At 41.7% G+C, this 19,040-nt stretch overlaps 2 protein-coding genes across 2 annotated transcripts; both read left to right on the forward strand.

Annotated features, from left to right (window-relative positions):
- The first annotated feature begins 2,973 nt into the window (after positions 1-2,973).
- On the forward strand, positions 2,974-6,666 carry ttc32 (tetratricopeptide repeat domain 32). Its single transcript, XM_047049937.1, has 3 exons — positions 2,974-3,190; positions 3,336-3,502; positions 6,314-6,666. Exons 1-3 carry the CDS (start codon positions 3,078-3,080, stop codon positions 6,439-6,441), a joined length of 408 nt encoding a protein of 135 aa, XP_046905893.1. The 5' UTR covers positions 2,974-3,077; the 3' UTR covers positions 6,442-6,666.
- A 2,635-nt stretch (positions 6,667-9,301) lies between these two features.
- On the forward strand, positions 9,302-12,750 carry zpax1 (zona pellucida protein AX 1). The gene is made up of 16 exons (XM_047049938.1): positions 9,302-9,318; positions 9,393-9,557; positions 9,623-9,719; positions 9,795-10,012; positions 10,093-10,249; positions 10,334-10,542; positions 10,620-10,737; positions 10,823-11,022; positions 11,102-11,213; positions 11,285-11,454; positions 11,521-11,609; positions 11,685-11,815; positions 11,889-12,078; positions 12,156-12,297; positions 12,462-12,585; positions 12,665-12,750. Exons 2-16 carry the CDS (start codon positions 9,426-9,428, stop codon positions 12,739-12,741), a joined length of 2,166 nt encoding a protein of 721 aa, XP_046905894.1. The 5' UTR covers positions 9,302-9,318; positions 9,393-9,425; the 3' UTR covers positions 12,742-12,750.
- The last annotated feature ends 6,290 nt before the right edge of the window (positions 12,751-19,040 follow it).

Consider the following 19,040-nt stretch of genomic DNA (forward strand, 5'->3'; position numbering starts at 1 on the left):
CTTGGGCACATCATCACTGACAATATGGAAGATGATGCTGACATGTACAGGCAGAGACAAATTTGTATGTCCTTGCAAACATGTTGGTCAGGAAGTTCCACTGCTGTTCTGATTATGTGAAAGTAAGCTTGTTTCGTGCTTACTGCACCCCCATGTATGCAGCCCCTTTATGGGGCAGCTACAAAAAGGAAACCCTGCACAAACTTCAGGTAGCATATAATGACTGTCTGAGGATACTGCTGAAAAAGCCCAGGTGTAGCAGTGCTAGTAAGCTCTTTGTTGACTCAAGGCTAAGCACTTTACAGGCTCTATTGAGGAACCTGATGGTTAAGTTTATGTCTCGACTTGATGAGTCACAAAACTGTATTATAATGATGATCACGAGTCCCAGGTGTAGCTCGGTCAGATATCAATCATATCTGTGGAAACATTGGTATGGGTGCCTTTTAAAACTCTCATGAATAAGAGTATGTTTGTAAGTGTTTATGTATCTGTTCTTTTTTTATGGTGTATGTCTTGCTATTGGGCCTAGAGCCTGTAATAAAGTTTAATAATAATAATAAGTCTATGGCTCATTCAGCTCAATGTAAATCGGCTATCGAATAGGGTCCAATTGCAGTGCTCCCTCCTTAGGCCCGTCTAAACCGGAACTCTCTCCTTAGGCCCCTGAAGCCGGAACCAGAGCCTGTTTAAGGAGAGCCTGCCCACTCACTCATTTTCTCAAGACCAACTGGCAAATGCACTGGTTCAAATGACGACACAGCTATTTCATGATTGGCCAGACTCACGCACGACAACTTTGACGCGTTTTGTAATGTTCAGACACCTTCAGTTTCGCCAACGCTCAAAAAAGTTTAATTTAATAAAAAATGTGTTGAAGAAAAGGTTTTAGTCAGCCTCTTCACTAACGGTTAAATTATAAATAAAGTCAAGTAAGCAAACAGAGCTTGATCGGCCATGACTGACATCAACGCAGCAAACCACGAGAATCTGGAATGTCCGACTTCACAGAGCCGTTTTCAACTCCTCCCCGACTGCAAGCGGTTACTCTCGCCGATCGTTTCATGCAGCCGCAGTCCATGTCGAACGCACCTAATAGAATAAAAATGACAGGAAGAGTCGGGAAGCTAACCGTAAATGGAATACCACCTACATCCACCGGGGCCGTTGCTTCAAGCCGAGGGGTGGGGCCTGGCCTCATTGTGCCACTGAGCACTTTTCATAGAAATTAATGGGGACGCCATCTTGGAAAACAAAAGTTGCTTCTTCTAGTAATATTAACTCTATGGTGTAAACACAGCGATGTCGATGCTGGCTTGGGATCACGGTTCTACTACTTTGACTGGATATGGCATTACTCTCCCCCACCCGAATTCAGTGCAGAACTGGGAGGATAACATGACGACGTGGCCCTAACGTGCAGCAAGATTTGCTCCTACTTCGTGCAATCCATTAGCCTGGTCCTAACCAGACCCTCGTACATTTCATTTGTCCAGAGGGTCTGGGATCTCTCCATTGACAAACGTTAACTTCCTTGAAGGCGGGTCCTCTTTTGAAGTTTAAAACTATTGGATCCGCCCAGAGCCACTCTGATTTGCCATAACCAATCGCAAGCGTTCGCCTGAGCCAACTCCTTCACCACTACTGTTACGGAGCTAGCTGCCGTAGCTAGCTCCGTAACGTAGAAAATCAAACTTTTCCCGAACCCCGGCCGTGGGGAGGAGGGCCACAACATCATGGCCACCAACAAACCTCAGCAAGGAATGTTCTTGCTCCGGCTTTAACCTATGGATATTTGGCAGTGTTGCCACAACCGCAGAATAGTTTCGCTCGCATCTTTCTCCGCCGCCATTACTGAACTACTCAAACTAGTGCACAACATTAACGTCATCGTTCTCAGCCACTCCCTCTGTTCGCTGATTAGACCTACAAAAAAATTGTTTCTGGAAACCGACTTCAGAGCCGAGCTCCCAGACCTAGTACAGAAGCAAAATCCAAATTGAGCGGAAGTACGTAGGAGGGCAGAGCCAGGCTAGCAATCCATGGCAATAAATGGAAAAGCAATGGACTGCATGCATTGTATTTTTTAATATTATATGAATATTTTCATAGTGATGTAATTGTGTGGGCTGCTTTTGTATTTTACTTTTTAATACATGTTAGGATTAAACACGCAATCTTTCTTGTTGAAGCCATTTGTTTAGTTTCTTCAAAACAATGAATTCATCCAGTGTTATTTATGTACAGTATGAGTTTACTATGAATGAGGAACTGTGTTAAAAGAAATTGTGGCACTCTAAGGAACATAAAAACTTTATTTTTACTCAAACAGTACAGACACAGATATATTGCACAGCATAAAGAGATAATGTAAATTGTGCATTATGTAAACAACGAACATCTGTTGGCTCCTGTGGGCATGACTTAAATTAGGCAGTTTATTTTGTTTTTAAAATGCTGATATTTTCTGCAGAACTGTAACCTTCCCTCAGCAAAATCATCAACAATTTATGGGAGCATGTGGGCAAAGTAGAATGTGCGCCGGCTTATGATATCCCCCCGGATAAAGCCTTGGTTGTAGGGTAGGCCTACTTCGATTTCTAGGTGCTCAGTTTTGTTCCATATCACCAACTTGCAGTGCCGAAGCCCTGTGCAGTGCATCCCAATTTGCACCTGCATGTAGTAGCCTTTTGGACCATTGCAGGCAATATGGTTGCGAAAAAATGTAAACACTGGAGCGCAAAGACTTTGCCTTATCTTAGCTGGTTGGTTGTGGCACTCTCTATCTAACCACTCGTTCAGGTGTTTTCTCGAGTGTTTGCAACCAACTACTATACACGTCGTTCCCGAACCACTTTTCTTCATGTTGTAAATTGTATATCCTCTTTGTCACTGCGATATTAGTGCTTTGTCGGCACAACGGAGCTAGCTAGCAAAACAAACCCAGCCCGCTAGAACGGAAATGCTATGCATCGAGGGGAGGAGTTTAGGATGTAGAGCGGAAACGGCTTAAAAACTTGTGAGAAAAACAGTAATATTTGCAATCGCCTAAAAGGTTACCCGTTCTCCCATCATTTATGGAACAAGATACTCAAACTCTTGAACATGCCCACGTTGAGTTCAAAAAACGCAATTTTAAACAGGCAGAGGATCTATATACAACATTTATTTCATCCTGTTTGCAAACAAGGTAGGCTAGCTAGGCCAGACTAGCTAACTCGTGTCTCTTGTGTTACAGGCAAGTTTTAGCCTAGCTAAGCAATTGCTTCTCAGAAAGTGTTCTCGTCACATGCATGCACTATATCTATATATAATATATATTTATATATTCACAGAAAATGTGAGGCAGGTGCTCTCGCTTCTGCTCTAAACAACCGTGGACAAATTAAGTACTTCAGAGTGGACTTCAATGAGGCAATTGAAGACTACACTTCTGCAATTAAAGCTAATTCTCAGTTTGAGATACCATTCTACAACAGAGGACTCATTCACTACCGATTGGGTAAATATCTTTAGCTACATGTTATGAAAGAACTTGGAAAATACAGAACTCTTGCTCATATATTTTTGATATCCGTGTGTTCATACACACTCACATTGTCCTATATGGGGGGTGTTCCATCAACGTCGCTAACGCAAGTCGCGCTTACACGAATAAGTCTCACTTGGGTAAACGTCAACTTGGACTTAAGCCTCAAGCCGTTCTACTAACGTTCCGTTCCACTCACAGGCAACGCTAATTCAAGCTAGACCTCAATAAGCTTAGACTGTGCAGCACAGATCAGGCGATCGTCGAAAAGAGGAGTTGTGTTGCAAAAAGTAAAGCGTAAAGCAGCAGTGGGGGGTTGTTTCAGCAGCGTAAATCGATCTTTTGAGTTTTTTGGGAGTTGTCCCAAAAAAGGGCAATATGTTGCCGCAATTAACATGGCAAGGGAGACAACTTGTCAAACAATTACGACTGTTAACATGCGTAAATTGTAGACCTATAAATCAGGTCTACAATTTACGCATGTTAACAGTCGGAATTGTTTGACAAGTTGTCTCCCTATATCTGCATTTAGGCCTACTGATAATTAGCGTAATTTGCTGTCCGATATTCTCAACAGGAGATTGAGAATAGCACAAAAAAGAACGTGGCAGCAATTGAAAATTGTAGGATAAAATTACAAACACTGAAGAAGGCCATAGTTAATTGCACTTGATGTGGGCTAATAATGTTTTTGTCTTCACATCTTGAACAAAATCAATAAATTACTTCAAAATAACTTTGCCACACGCACTTATTAACTGATAGGCTAAATGCTGAGATTTAAGACAAAAGGGAAAGATAACCATGACTAAAATAGGGATTCACTGAAATGACTAGTATTGCACAGATCCAGCACTGACTTTTTAGATCAGAAGGTGACCCAAACTGCACACTTTGTTAGGCAGAACAGTCATTTAAAATTGCTCAGCATAATTATCATTATTATATTACGAGTATTTCCAATTAACATAGAATGCCTCCGCAGATCCAGAGGGGGCTTGGACAGTGACAGACTGTGGCTGTGCCAAGTGTTGTCACAGCCTCACTTTGGGAAAGCATGCCCTGCTGGGAACATTAGGGGAGACTGTTGGGCACAGCATCTAATTGTCTTCTTTGGAAAGGGCAACATTTGGGTTATGTAGGGGCAGCATAAAGGGCACTTCATAACAGCACCCTTTTCCATTGGAAGTAAGGGCATGGGAACAGTCCAATTTAGGCCAATACAAGGGCACCTTATCACTGCATCAGATTTTCTATATCATAAAGGAACTAATTAAGACATGTTTTTACATTTATAGAGGGCACACTGTCATTTATTGCGTGGGGCATCCTGGGCACTCAAGAATATTTCACAATGTGAATTGCAGACAGTAGGGCACTTGGTCTAATTTTTGCCACTCGAGGGCATTTTAGAAACACTTTCAACCATGGGGGCACCAGGCAGTCACCCCCTGAGTCTTCCAATGGGCCTGGATACACCACTGGGGACAGTATATTGCACCTATTTTATTGGGGAAGCCATAGGAGAGATAATATAGAGGCTTGTCAACATATAGGCTACTTTAAACAATGAAAATACTTTATACAATTGAATAAAAAGTCTCCTTGATTCTTTGTGTTTCAAGATTACCTGAAAAACTGATGATAATATTCAGGTACTGCTCTGGAGCAAGGCTTACCCATATTTTTCCAGGCATAGTTCAAGAACATCCCACATGCAAATACATAGACAGATGCAGACAGACTGAACAGTGTCAAGGCTTGGCTACAGTGGGTTTGCTTCCTTGTGTGTGATTTCAGCAGACGACATTGTCTAGGCCTACCTACATAGACTGCAGTCTACTACCCTACTTTGTACTATTATAGTCTACTCCCCTTTCTATTACTTTCTACAAAGGATGGTAGGCTTCTCTTATGTGTTCATTGCCATCCTTAAGAGTTGCTAAAGTGTTGTTATATATATATAATTATTATTATTTTTGTTTTTTAAGAATGACAATTAAATCTATCTAGATAAACTATGCTGGGTCTGCTGAACCTATACTTCTTCCACAGATACTGGTCAGGGAAGCATTACTTCTGTATCTGAAGACTCTTGGGGCTGGTGGGATAAACGCTCTTTGTATAATCTGAGCACCTTCATCCACCACAGGCTTGTCAAAGAAAGGATACGCCATAATTGATAGAAACTGAGCAGAGCGTCAAGACATGTTACAAAGGCCTTATTTTATGTCAATTAACCAATGGCTTTTGAAAACAGATAAAATGACATTATTTCTTAACTTGTTAATTTAAATTAATATATATTTTGGAGATTAAGTAGGCCTAAACATGTGAATCATTCATGTCTGCACTTCAAAAAGTCTGAATTTACGTTTCCGAACATGGACTCAAGTGCTTTGCGAGCAGGAATTTACTTGACGGAACTGTCTTTGGAGATTCTGTTTCCGCCTGTTTAAAATCATTTGCAACACATTTTAGTTTAGCTTGACTTTTAGCCTGACACGGATCAGGTTAAAAACCTTGGTTACGTAGCTAGAACTAGAATAATCCACTTTAATGGAACGGAACTCTCGCTAAAGTAAGTGAGACTTGGCGAAATAAGTCTCGCTTTCCCTTAATCGATGTTGATGGAACACCCCCCTGCTCACTAGATGGAGTTGTTCATTCATATTTGTCAATTAGGTTATTCCATGGAAGTGCCCTGACAATTATTCTGACCGTTGTAGTTTTGATTGAAACATTCATGTTTGTTATTGAATATGATTTAACTCTGTTTTACAGGTTTTTCCCAAAAAGCTGAACATGACTTCAAGAGAGTACTAGAGCTCAACGCTAATTTTGAAGATGCCAAAACAAGCTTAAAACAAACTTTATTGGACCGACAGCACAAGATTGATAGAGGATATTAAGATTGTAAACTTTTTGAAAATAAATCTACCCAATTAGTACCTCTGATACAACACATTTCAATGGGTCCATAATTGTAGAATGTTTAAATTGTTTTACTTTTTCTGAGTAACATAAATGCTATAACAATGGATAACTAATTGCTACTATGACTGTAATATACAATGCCGCAATTTAAACTGGAACAAATGCACTTTTAAATGAACATAAATACGTTTGACAAATTGCTATGCTCAAATCATTTCATAGTTATAGAATCCTCTTGCATGGGCAAACTCGAAAAGCTTGTCTAGGTCTGTAGGCTTGTGTAGTTTCTAATAGACAAACATGACAAGGGGGTAGACAGGACGGGAAGATAAGGTTACATTTCAGCATAACGTGAGGAGAGAGAGGAGAAATAAGGCAACCCCCAGACTATGCTCCTAGACGAGTACAGTGTGGGAACAAAAAAGCTAAAAACACCTCAGCACATAAGCACATACATTGTAAAACATTACAGAACCACATGACTTGCAACGGGGAAGAGGGGTGGGGTAAACAAGCAGCATCTGGACCGGCAGCCATAGTAGGCGCTGGTCACAGACCCGCCAGCCACACCGGGGGAACAAGCAGGCGAAGGCGTTGGATGGGGGAAGGGGTGTGATAGCATATCTGTAGTAGATGAAAGTTAGTGTATGAGTGTGCCTGGGTTGGCGCCTTCGCCTAGGCCACAATCAGTCAGATTCTCAGTTTGCAGATAGTATTGCCATGGAGACATCCTTGGTCATGACCCAAGACAGAGAAGCAATCCACAGGTGTCTATGGGAGGGGGAAGGGAAGAGACTACAGAGTCTCACTGCAGCGCTCTCCAGGGGAGTTGTTGTTCCAGCAACGGCCTTGGCCAAGGCCTGAGCTGGTTCCGGGGCCGAAAGTAGATAAGATTGGGGTAGTTGTTTGGTCAAGTAGGCGCCTTCAATTCCACGTCTACTCATCATTATGGTAAAGGTTACAGTACTACCATCCTATAGTATGTTAGACGAAGTATGCCCTTACAGTGCGTCGAAATATAGCATTTGGTTGCATTTCACATGGTTCAACCCATTAGTTGAAAAATGTATCCCCCTCTTGTCCTCCAAATATATACTTAAATATCATCGTACATATTAATAGTGCTTCCTGTCCCAGTACTGAAGGTGTGTTAAAGTACTTTTAAGTGATTACGCTTTCCTTTATTTTTTTTTTCAAGATGTAGCCTATGACGTAATAGGGCATGCTACGAATATGGATGCAACGGGTAATAATAATTATCTTGAAGACTGCTTAGTTCAGGGGTGTCGAGCTCCGGTCCTCGAGGGCCGCTGTCCTGCATGTTTTAGATGTTTCCCTGATCCAGCTCACCTGATTCGAATGAATGGTCGTTATAACAACCCTTTTAATTGAATCAGGTGTGTTGGAGCATGGAAACATCTAAAACATGCAGGACAGCGGCCCTCGAGGACCGGAGTTCGACACCCCTGGCTTAGTTCATCGGTAACGTGTACTTTTCAAGTCTGGAATGGTTGGCTTATCAGCGATGCCAAAACTGGACCTCCATACATTGGGCCTACCTTGGTCCCTCGTTTTCTTAATTCCTGTTCTCCTGTTGTCTCCTTTCAGATAATATTTCTAGGTAGTATATTATTTCTGGGTAGTAGTCGAAGATTAAGAGGAATCGGGAAAAGGTTTTGGAGGTGCCCTTAGTCAGTCCTCTAATAGTTAACTACTAAATCTGGGTTTCTAATTGCTAATGATCTGCACCTGTATGAACTGCTGCCAGAATAAAGTGTTGGTGAGTCACTGTAGCAATCAGTGTGGTGAATTTTGTGTGGGGCAGTGTTGGTATTTCTGACTAGAGCTCTATCTCTTACAAGCAATTTGCTCTGTCTAATTTGATATGATGCATTCATTTGAATATCAGTAAGTAACTTTTTAAACTACCTTTATTCTCGCTACAAAGAATATATCATGTATTTTGTACTTTCTTAGCACAACATGGATTGTGATGCTAGCTGTTGCAGTTTCTGGTCAGAAACAGCCAGGTTTAAGTCAGTCTTCACAACCAAGTAAGGGTCTGTTTTAAGAAGCTGCACACATCACATACACCATGGTAGCTATATTTGTATCTAACCCAACGATCTTCAGGCAGTGGTTTGCGGGCCAACTGTCTTGGAAATGTCATGCGGCTGAGTTTGGATAAGTCTCTGGCTGTTGGGAATCTTCTTGAAGTTGATGCTATCAGTAAGTATCTTGTGTTTTTATGATGTGTTTTGAGCTATGTCTGTTTTGAGCTTCACCCCTGTATGCTATCCTTTCAGATGGCACTGATGTCATACCGCTTACACCCAGACTGGCTGCACAGTGTGGATACAGCATGGAATCTGACCCATGGGGCAACACTAAAATCTATTCCTCCTTGTTTGGCTGTTATGCTGGAAGCAAGGTCATTTTAAATCTTCCCTCTAGCCATTTTGTTTGACTAAATTAATTTAAAGCTGATCCAGACTTGGGTTTTATAGGAGGCTGGTACATTCAGCCTTGGACTGAATCTCAGAATGTCAGGAGATCTTAAGTTGGATGAGGCTACTTATGTTGTGACAAAAACATGCAACTATCGTTCATTGGCCACACGGCACATTCTCTGTGAAAGGAACTATATAGAGGTGGGTCATCAAGGTTTCAGATCTAATTAGGCTACTTAAAACATCTGCACCAATGGATAAGTGTTACTATTTTCAGTCTCTCCAGTGTATGTCCCTGTCTTTCAGGTGTCAACCCAGTTGTTCAAGCCTCAGATTGCAAAGAACATACTGGGTCATGATGATGACTTCACTGATGCTGGGCAGGATTCAGTCAAATATTATGTACATTATTATTATTATTATATATTTTTTTACACTTATATGAAGTTGTATTAACATTTCTCCCCATGCGACAGGCCAGTGCCTCACCAAATGACATCTGGAAGTTGATGTTCTTCACTCCTGAACCAAAAGTCATGCTGCTCAATGAGGCTAAGAAGGCTGGCTATGGTGTCAAGTCTACAGAACATCGCTTGGTGCTGCGAAGTCCCTTCAACTCAGCTGAGACTTATATAGAGAATGTTCGTAACTGTCCACAGCAATTGGTTCCTGCAATTGTTATCCATCTAATTATTTATTCCTTTAGGTGGCTGGGGTTCCCATGGAAGTGTTTAGTGTGAGCACTTACTATGTACCCATTTATGGCTTGAATATTGTGGACTCTGATGCTGCCTGTCCTACTGGTTAGTGTGCTTCTTAATATACATGTTAAGTACAAAATTCACCTTTTTGTCAATATGACGGTGAGTCTTTCACAGGTGGCTTGATTTTCACTGACAAGACAATCACTTGGCATGTACCCCGCCGCATCACACCTGTAATCAAAGGTGCCATTAAGATTTTGAAGATGTACATGGGCATTGATGGACAGAGACTGGACAAATACCAGATGGCTGCCAGAAAATACACCTTGTCGTCCACAGAATTTCACATTGTCATTGAGCTTCCAATAGGAACACCTGATGGGTACTACAAGGTTGGTTAGTGTACTCCTTTAATTCAGCCTATTGCAAGTTTTTGCTTGTCATTCACTGATTTGCTTTCACTGCACTGCAGAGTCTTGCCCCAGATGATCAGTATCACATCACCTTTACCGTTGAGCCCATGTTGGAACTGGTGTGGCGTGAAGAGAGTACTCAAACTGACACAAAATATAAGGTCCTCTTTCCTATTACAACTCCCCTGATGTCCTGGCCTACTGAGTTCACAGGCAGTGAGTCTGGATCATTGATGATACATGTAGGCTTTCTGTTTATGACGTTAACACGTACATTTGAAATCCTTTGATACATTTCAGATGCAGTTCCTGAGGAGAGGTTGTTTGAAATCCTCCTGGGTACTTTTCTCCCTGATGTGGAGCTGATCAACATCACCTTCAACACTGGGGTCTTTTCTGTGGCAGAGTGCAATGCGAAAGGGTTCGATGTTAAAGAGCACAGATTTCCGAATGGTTCAAAGTCATTCCACCTGAAAGTGCCTTTCTTTGAGGATGCAGTCCTTGTGCATGTATGGCCAAGTCATTTGAAGTTAATATAAAAGGTTGTCTTGTTTGCTCTTCTGAGTGGTCTTCCCAATATATGCAGAATCCTGAACCTTTGCTCACAACCTACATCCTGCCTATGACCTTTGGACTGCTCATCCTGCCTGAAGAAACTCCATTCTCCCATGTAGCAAAGGCAGAGGTCTCTTTGCAGGATGTTGGTGAGAAATTTACACCCCTTCAGCTTAAGTTGACAAGGCCAATGTGCTTCCTGCATTCATGTTTTTGTTCATTTGTGTCCTTCAGTTCCCCCTGTGATTACTGGTACATGTGACCCGGGGTACTTCTATGTCACTGTTGGGTATGGCAGCCAAGGCCACAACTTTAGAACCATAATTGGCGAGAGGGAGCTCACCAGTAAGCTGGGTGAGACGTATGGGCTGATGAGCAACAGCACTCACTTCAGTTTTGTGGTGCCGTACAGTAGTGCCGACTCCATATTTGAGGTACAGTGAACTGTCTGCCTTGATAGTAACGCATAATTCCTGCTAAATATTGCTATTACAACACATCTTGATTTTACAGATGGTTATGTCTACTGCAGTCAGAGCCAGAATTGATTTAGACCTGGTGGCCTCCAATAACTGGAAGCTTAATGACTTCTCGTTGTCCTGCAGCTTTCCCTTGACCACAACTGGTATGTTCCAAGTTAATCAAAACATGTTCCCCTTCAGTGATGGCTAGTTATTAACTCTTTGTTCTTTGTAGAGTGTTACTCTAATGGCACAATGACTGCCTTGGCAATGAAAGTGGAGTCTGTTCCCAATATGATCCTCAGTCATCTGACCCTGAGAGATGATTCCTGTAAACCGAACTATAGCAACAACCACTTTGCTTACTTTTCCTTCGGTGTGAACAGTTGTGGAACCACAAGAACGGTAAAATGGCCCAGGGGTTATTTATGATTGACTTGTTGACTGCTGGGAATAACCCTTTATTTTCAGATGCTTGGCAACATTATGGTGTATGAGAATGACATTTCTTTGGATCTCAAGAGATACACCAGCAAGTATCCTGATGTGGCATATTACAAGTAAGAATGCCTCTGATTTGTTTTGGGTGGGTGAGGTTCCTCTGGTACAGTAGTCACTGCTTTATAATTTTCTAGGCAAACTGTTTCCTGCTACTATCTGGTCAATGTCACTGAAACCATGGCGTTCCGTACCCGGCCGAGGGTAAAAGATCCATCTGCCGACATTGGAATGGGATATTTGATTGTCCAAATGAGATTGGCTCAGGGTAATGGAACAGAAGGGTTTTCTTTAGGGCTGCCTTCTGTAGACCCCTGTCTAATTACTTGTCTACTTTTCAGATGAGTCATATAAGCTGTTCTATCAAGTGGAGGACTACCCAGTGTCTAAGTATTTGAGACAGCCCCTGTACTTTGAGGTTGCATTAATGCAGTCCATGGATCTCAAAATGGAGCTTGTTTTGGAGAACTGCTGGGCAACTCAACACAAAGACAGGAGCTCTCTGCCTAGATGGAACCTCATTGTTGACAGGCAATTTCTAAAATTTAAATTACGAAAGGAGTCCTAATCATATCTTGGATTCTTTAGTGACTTTCTTTTCCTTTCAGCTGTGCGAACCTCGATGACCCCTACTCGACAATTTTCCATCCTGTGGAGTTTGACTCAAGGGTCAACATCCCTGCTCATGTGAAGCGCTTTTCTGTCAACATGTTCACCTTTGTTACAGATGAGGTGGTTCTGAAAGAAAACGTAAGAGGCCTTACTTGCAACTAGTTCTTGTTGTTATTATCAGTGACCTATGCACTTTGTGAAGCTCTCTCTTGGAAGTCGCTTTGGATAAAAGCGTCTGCTAAATGAATTAATGTAATGTAAATGCAACTAGATGTTTTGGTAATTTTGTTTTATCCCTGTAGATTTTTGTACATTGCAATGCTGTTCTTTGCGACTCCAACAATCCATCTTATGGAGTATGTCGTAGCCAATGCGTGAACCCCACAAAGACTGGTTTAAAAAAATCCCGGACAGCTGATCTTAAAGGTAGAGTTAAGTGGGATGGAGGGAAAGGGATGGATGACTGAGAACCACTGAAATATAAACCCCATGTTTCTTGTTCCAGGGTCCAGAAATATCAACTACCAGGTGCAAGGTGAACAACTTTCCTCAGGACCTATTCTACTCTCGGAAACTGAATAAAATTTAAGTCTTAATTTGTGGCTCAGAAGTATTTTCTGACTACCATTTCACTTCTGGACAGATGTACTGTTTAACCCGTTAAGGTGTAGCATCGCACATGTGTGATTGTTCGAAAGCGGACCCCGCTGGATTCCGAACATTCCAACTGACTATTTACCGATGGACAAAAACTATAACAAACTCTATCGTATGGCTTCAAAATGTACAATGAGGAAGCTAACAAGTAATCCTAGCAGGTAGTAGCATTGCTACGCGTATGCTAGGTTGCTATGTAACGGAAGCTAACTAAATCTGGCTAGCTTCCGTTTCTGAAAAATAACTGGGAGTGTTGGCAATATTTAGAACTCACACATGGAAGACTTGGGCTGCATCCCAATACCCATACTAACAGTATGTTCCTGTCCTGTAGTATGTGAGCTATGCTAGTCTGACCACAACCCATTGTACAGCCAAGGGGCATCAACCATTACATTTACATTTATGCATTTAGCAGATGCTTTTATCCAAAGCGACTGCCAAGAGTTTTACAAAAGAGCATAGGTCACTGATCATAACAACGAGGTAGTCCCAAACATTGCAAGCAGCCAAAACATGAAGCATACATTGTGAAAAAACGAAACAAGTGCCAAAGGGAAGACCCATAAGAGCGTGCAGTTTTACAAGTTACAAATTAAAAACATGAACCACAAAAAGTGCAGGACTGTACCGGTAGAAGAACAATCAACAGTAAAATATTTCACAGCGAGTACAAGACTTAACTTCGTTATAACTAACCTACAAGAGCAAAAAGTCACTCAATAAGAATCATTGTGATCCTGGAGGAAACTATCAGGTCCAGCCAAGCATTCCTAAGTGCCGTTGTACTCCCGGAACAAGCCTTTTCTTGAAGGTGGGGAGACAGTCAGTGTCCCTTATGGAGGTGGGGAGCTGGTTCCACCATTGGGGGGCCAGGCAGGAGAAGAGCTTGTGTTGGGACTGGGCGGTCTTGAGCGGTGGGACCACCAGGCGGTTGTCCCTGGCCAAGCCAGGGACACAACCCTGTCTTTGGTGCAAGACAGTTGTGAATAGTATCTCTACTGAATGCACTGGGGCCAGTTGTTCAAAAAGCTTAATCTGGATCAGAATATCTGGATTTTGAAATCCCATGTTTTGCTATCCAGGATCAGGTAATCTATTTTACCGTCTTTTTCAACGCAACATTGGATTGGATCACCCTGATCCAGATAAACTTTTCAAGATTACCAAACTCGGATTCCTAGTGTTGTAAATTTGACTACGTATAACAATGTAGGCCGATGTAGTAGGCTAGCCAAGTCAAGAACAGGTTCAAAAGCCAGCATGGGGTCACATGTGTTTTGAATTAAACACAGGAAAAAGTCCAAATAAAACAATCCAAACATCAGAGCCAAACCCTTTGACTCACAAACATATACATTTTTCACAAATGCAATGTGAATATTTTTTGAACATCAAAATCAGAAAAGAGCTAAATGTCCAATAGTTAAGTACATTTAAAGAACTTTTAAAGTTGGTCTTCAGTTGTGGAGACCAGCTTTTTGGAACACTCCTTTTAGGAGGCGGATCTGATGTCTGGCTTCAGTTTGCTGAAGTTGGGAAAGAGTGATTTGTTCTTCTGCCAGACGAATCTGTACTTCTGCGCTTACATATAAATTACATGATACGAATAGTTTAATTTAACCAATTTCAAGTTTTATCACATTTTGTTCCTGAAATCCACCTTGAATCCACCCTTCTGCTGGGATCAGAATGATCTAGATTTTTTTAAATCAAAGGTATCCCAAGCCTAATAAAGTTTTGAACAACACATATTGAAGGTTTGATCCAGATCAAAACCAAGACTGGATTATATTATCTAATCCAATTTCAGAGTCCTTTTTTCAACAACCTATTTTCAAGATTTGATCCAATCCAAAATCCGATCAGATCACTTCTGGCCCCTGGTTCTGCAGCGGCTCATAAATTTCATCTTAAATTGTCTTATTTTTTACCTCACTAATGTATTAGTTGAAGAATGTACACATTAAGCGGTGGTTTTTTCTTCTTACTGTTGTAACACTAGGCCCCTTCTCACCTTAACAGTGGAGGACCTGGTCAATATAATTGCTGCTAACCCCCTCACCAAGAAGACCCCACCCCTTTCAACAGGAAGGTTGGTGGAAGTTTTAACTGCACTGTCATTTTGGTAAAACCAAATTTTACGATTGCTCTGAAGGTATGTTAGGCAATTTGTTTCATTATTATTTCATATTGATTATCTTACTATTTATATAGTAAACTATCATTGTGCATTTAAAATTGCTGGTTCTTTTATGTATCTCTCACTAAGGCGGTGAAAACCTTGAGCTAGTTGGGTTAATATGGATATTACTGTTTATACATACACTTTTAAATAATAATAAGACTTTATTTATATAGCACATTTCATACAAGAATTGCAGCTCAAGGTGCTTTACATGAAATCAATAAAAACAATAATACAATCAGAATCAGAATCAGAAAGGGATTTATTCGCCATGAAAGTTTGCACAGACAATTTACAGTATAAAATACAATATAAAATACAAATATTACACAAATTGTGAAGTAGTGCAATTGCAAATCCAATTGTTTTAAGACATTAAGTCATTAAAGTCAGTGTGAATTCTTGGCCTTGTTGAGGAGGCCAACAGCGGAAGGGAAGAAACTGTTTGTGTGGTGTAAGGTTTTGGTCCTGATGGACCGCAGCCTTCTGCCGGAGGGGAGTAACTGAAACAGGGAGTGTCCAGGGTGGGAGGAGTCGGCCACAATCTTCTTCGCTTGCCTCAGGGTCCTCGAGATGTGCAGGTCCTCGAGGGAAGGCAGATTGCAGCCAATCACCTTCTCCGCAGAGCGGATGATACGCTGCAGCCTGCTCTTGTCCTTGGCAGTGGCAGCAGCGTACCAGATGGTGATGGAGGAGGTGAGGATCGACTCAATGATGGCTGTGTAGAAGTGCACCATCATCGACTTTGGCAGGTTGAATTTCTTCAGCTGCCGCAGGAAGTACATCCTCTGTTGTGCTTTCTTGGTGAGGGAATTGATGTTCAGTTCCCACTTGAGGTCCTGGGAGAGGAAGCGGAAGGACTCCACAGTGTTGACTGGGGAGTCACACAGGGTGATGGGGGTGAGTGGGGCTGTGTTCTTCCTAAAGTCCACAACCATCTCCACTGTCTTTAGAGCATTGAGCTCTAAGTTCTTCTGGCTGCACCAGGTCACCGCTTCCCACCTATAAACTGTAATACAAGTAATAAAAGTAATAAAACCCTTCTGAACACAGGCCCCGCAGCCTTTGCGGTATCTCGAGCCACAGTCTTTGTGGTTTCCCAATATAAATAAAATGTAACTCAACAAAATAAATAAAATGCAACACAATCAATAAAAGCAGTCATACAAGTCAAAACACAAGCCGCAATCTTTGCAAGAATCCAAAAAATCAATGAAAACAATAATATAACTAATAAATGTAGTAAAACCCTTCTGAGATCAAATTAGTTAAATGCTTTGGTAAAAACATAAGTTTTAAGCTGTCTTTTGAAAAAGTCTAGCGTGTTTGCTTCCATAAATTTATGGGTAATGTGTTCCATAGTTTTGGGGTGTAATTGACTAAGGCCACATCACCAATCTTCTTATGACTGCTTCTGGTGACCTCTAATAGGCCTGCATTTGATGATCGCAGTGTTCTAGCTGGTGTGTAGTTAAAAGAGAGTTAGCAATGTAGCTATGTCCTTGTCCGTTTAGAGCTTTGTAGGTGAGGAACAGGACCCAGGGAGCAGTGGCGACTTCTTTAACACTGCAAGGGAAGCTCAGCTTTCCCTAACATTTCAAAATATGTTCATATCGAAGACGAGTTTGTTCAGAATCAGCTACATACATTAGCAGGTTTCCTGACTGATTTCCTTCTCTTACATTCCCGTAGCACCACAGTGCATTTCCCTGTTGAAGCTCAGCTTCCATTGAATTCAATGGGGCTGCTTTGAACAGTTTTTTTCAGTGCTTCGAAACTATACGTTCATTGGATAAATGCTGCGATTATGTCCCTCCCTGGACGCTCAGTGTCTCTGGGGGTGAATGGTTGAGTGGGCTGGCCTGGACGCTGGGCTTCCGCGTGATGATTGGATGGTCTGTCGAAAGACTGCATCTCCTTTTGATTGACAGTAATTTTGTACTATAAAAAGTAATCAAAGCTATTTCAAGCTCAGTCCCATGATGTTGCAACTGCAGTTGAAAGACAAACTGCTGCAACCTATTCTTGGTATTTGCTTGGCGAAATTGCTGACCAATTTTCATCATACATTTCATACAATTAAACACCACGTTCCTTGTTTCAGTTCAACAAAGAGGACGAGAGGGTTCCCAGGAAAATCAGATTTCCTTTGTGTATGTTACATTTAACATTTAGTCATTTAGCAGACGCTCTTATCCAGAGCGACTTATAGTAGGTACAGGGACATTCTCCCTGAGGCAAGGAGGGTGAAGTGCCTTGCCCAAGGACACAACGTCATTTGGCACGATAGGGAATCGAACTAGCAACTTTCTGATTAATAGCCCGACTCCCTAACCGCTCAGCCATCTGACTCCCCATTACACTTTGTGTTACACCTTTTATACCCAACAAATTACACCCCTGAACTTTTAAAACAGATCTATTGGCCTACTACAATTGTAAATATCCTCTGACCTGCTCCATTTGGGCCTTGATGCAATGCCATCTATTATTTTCTGCTGATTCAGCAAAATCAGGGGACTAACCAGGGACCAAACAAGTACCTTGTGCCCAGTTCCTTAATTCTGCCCTACTACATGTGTTTTCCAAACCCATTTACAGTCAGCCCTGGGTTATAGCCCTTCACCATTGCATGGTGCCATTCTTCACAGATCACACCCATCAAGTCAAAGCGAATAGTAACTGGTCCAACTCCATATCCAAGCCCATGGTATCTGTTGGAGATTACAGTCATCAGACTTGTCAAACCCTCCTCACACAAGTCCAATGACTTTAAAAACGTTTGTGTAGGCCCATACTATAGCAGTTTGCAGACATACAACACAGATGAGACTGAGGAGAGTGAATTAGAAATAATGGTAATGGGATAGTGTTGCGCTTCTCTTTTTCTCCACTCACTTTACCTTCTCACGCTTTCCAATTCTTTAAACACGTCTCTATACTCTATTCTCTCTGTATTCTGCACAAAAGATTACTGTGAACTGTATATCAAAACATTCCGGCATATATATCCACGTATCACCACACTCAGATCCTGTCACCATTCCCTAGCCCGCTGCTGTTTTCAACTAACCTATTTACTACAACAGCATAATACAATTCCTGAAATTCAGTTATGGCTTTTGATTTTGGAGTGCCACCCCAAGATTTCAGTGGCCACATCTGGCCACTCCTATAAAACATTTCTGGGGGTGCCACTTGCTTTTGCCTGTTAATGCCTGCACTTTTTTTATGGGGCCCAAAATTCCTGCCGGCGCCCCTGTCTGTAATGTTTCGTATGTAGGCTGTATTTGTATGTACAAAATACGATCCCACCCCCCTTCCGAATCAAGTAGAGAATCAGCAGATTTGGTCTCGAGTCAAGTACTCTTAAATATAATGTTTCACAAGTAGTGGTTGTCAACTTTCAAGCATGCTGTGTTCATTATAGTCCTACATCCACAGACTAAATATAATTATTAGGCTAATCTCGGGCATTGCATTGTGCACGGATTACTTTTTCTTTGTTTGACATGGTAAACCGGGGAGTCAGATGGCTGAGCGGTTAAGGAATCGGGCTATTAATCAGAAAGTTGCCGGCAACTAGGGATCTGAATTTGGTTCTTCAGCTATCGCTAGACTTTGTTGCCCCACTCAAACCTAGGAAAAGAAAGGATAAGACATTGGCTCCATGGTATTCAGAAGAAACCCGCACTCTCAAAAGTTCCACTAGAAAACTAGAACGTAAGTGGCGCACCACTAAATTCAGGACCGGATTTACAAATTCTGGGACCCTGGGCACAAAGGCATCATGGGCCCCTCCCACCCCCCCTCCTATCAACTCAACCACAGCTAGTTATATGTGTAAAACTATGTCGGTTACAAAATTCAATTGATTGCAGCCAATAAAAAATGAACAGTACACAATCCATAAATGTAATTGAATCATACATAGGCCTACCAGCAGCAAGCATAATAGCATGTAATAATAAATAAAGATGCCTCTTCAGGGCTCGACATTAACGGTGCGTGTCCACTACAGCGGAGCGGGCAGCAC

Source organism: Hypomesus transpacificus, chromosome 26 (assembly GCF_021917145.1).
Source record: "Hypomesus transpacificus isolate Combined female chromosome 26, fHypTra1, whole genome shotgun sequence".
NCBI lineage: Eukaryota > Metazoa > Chordata > Actinopteri > Osmeriformes > Osmeridae > Hypomesus > Hypomesus transpacificus.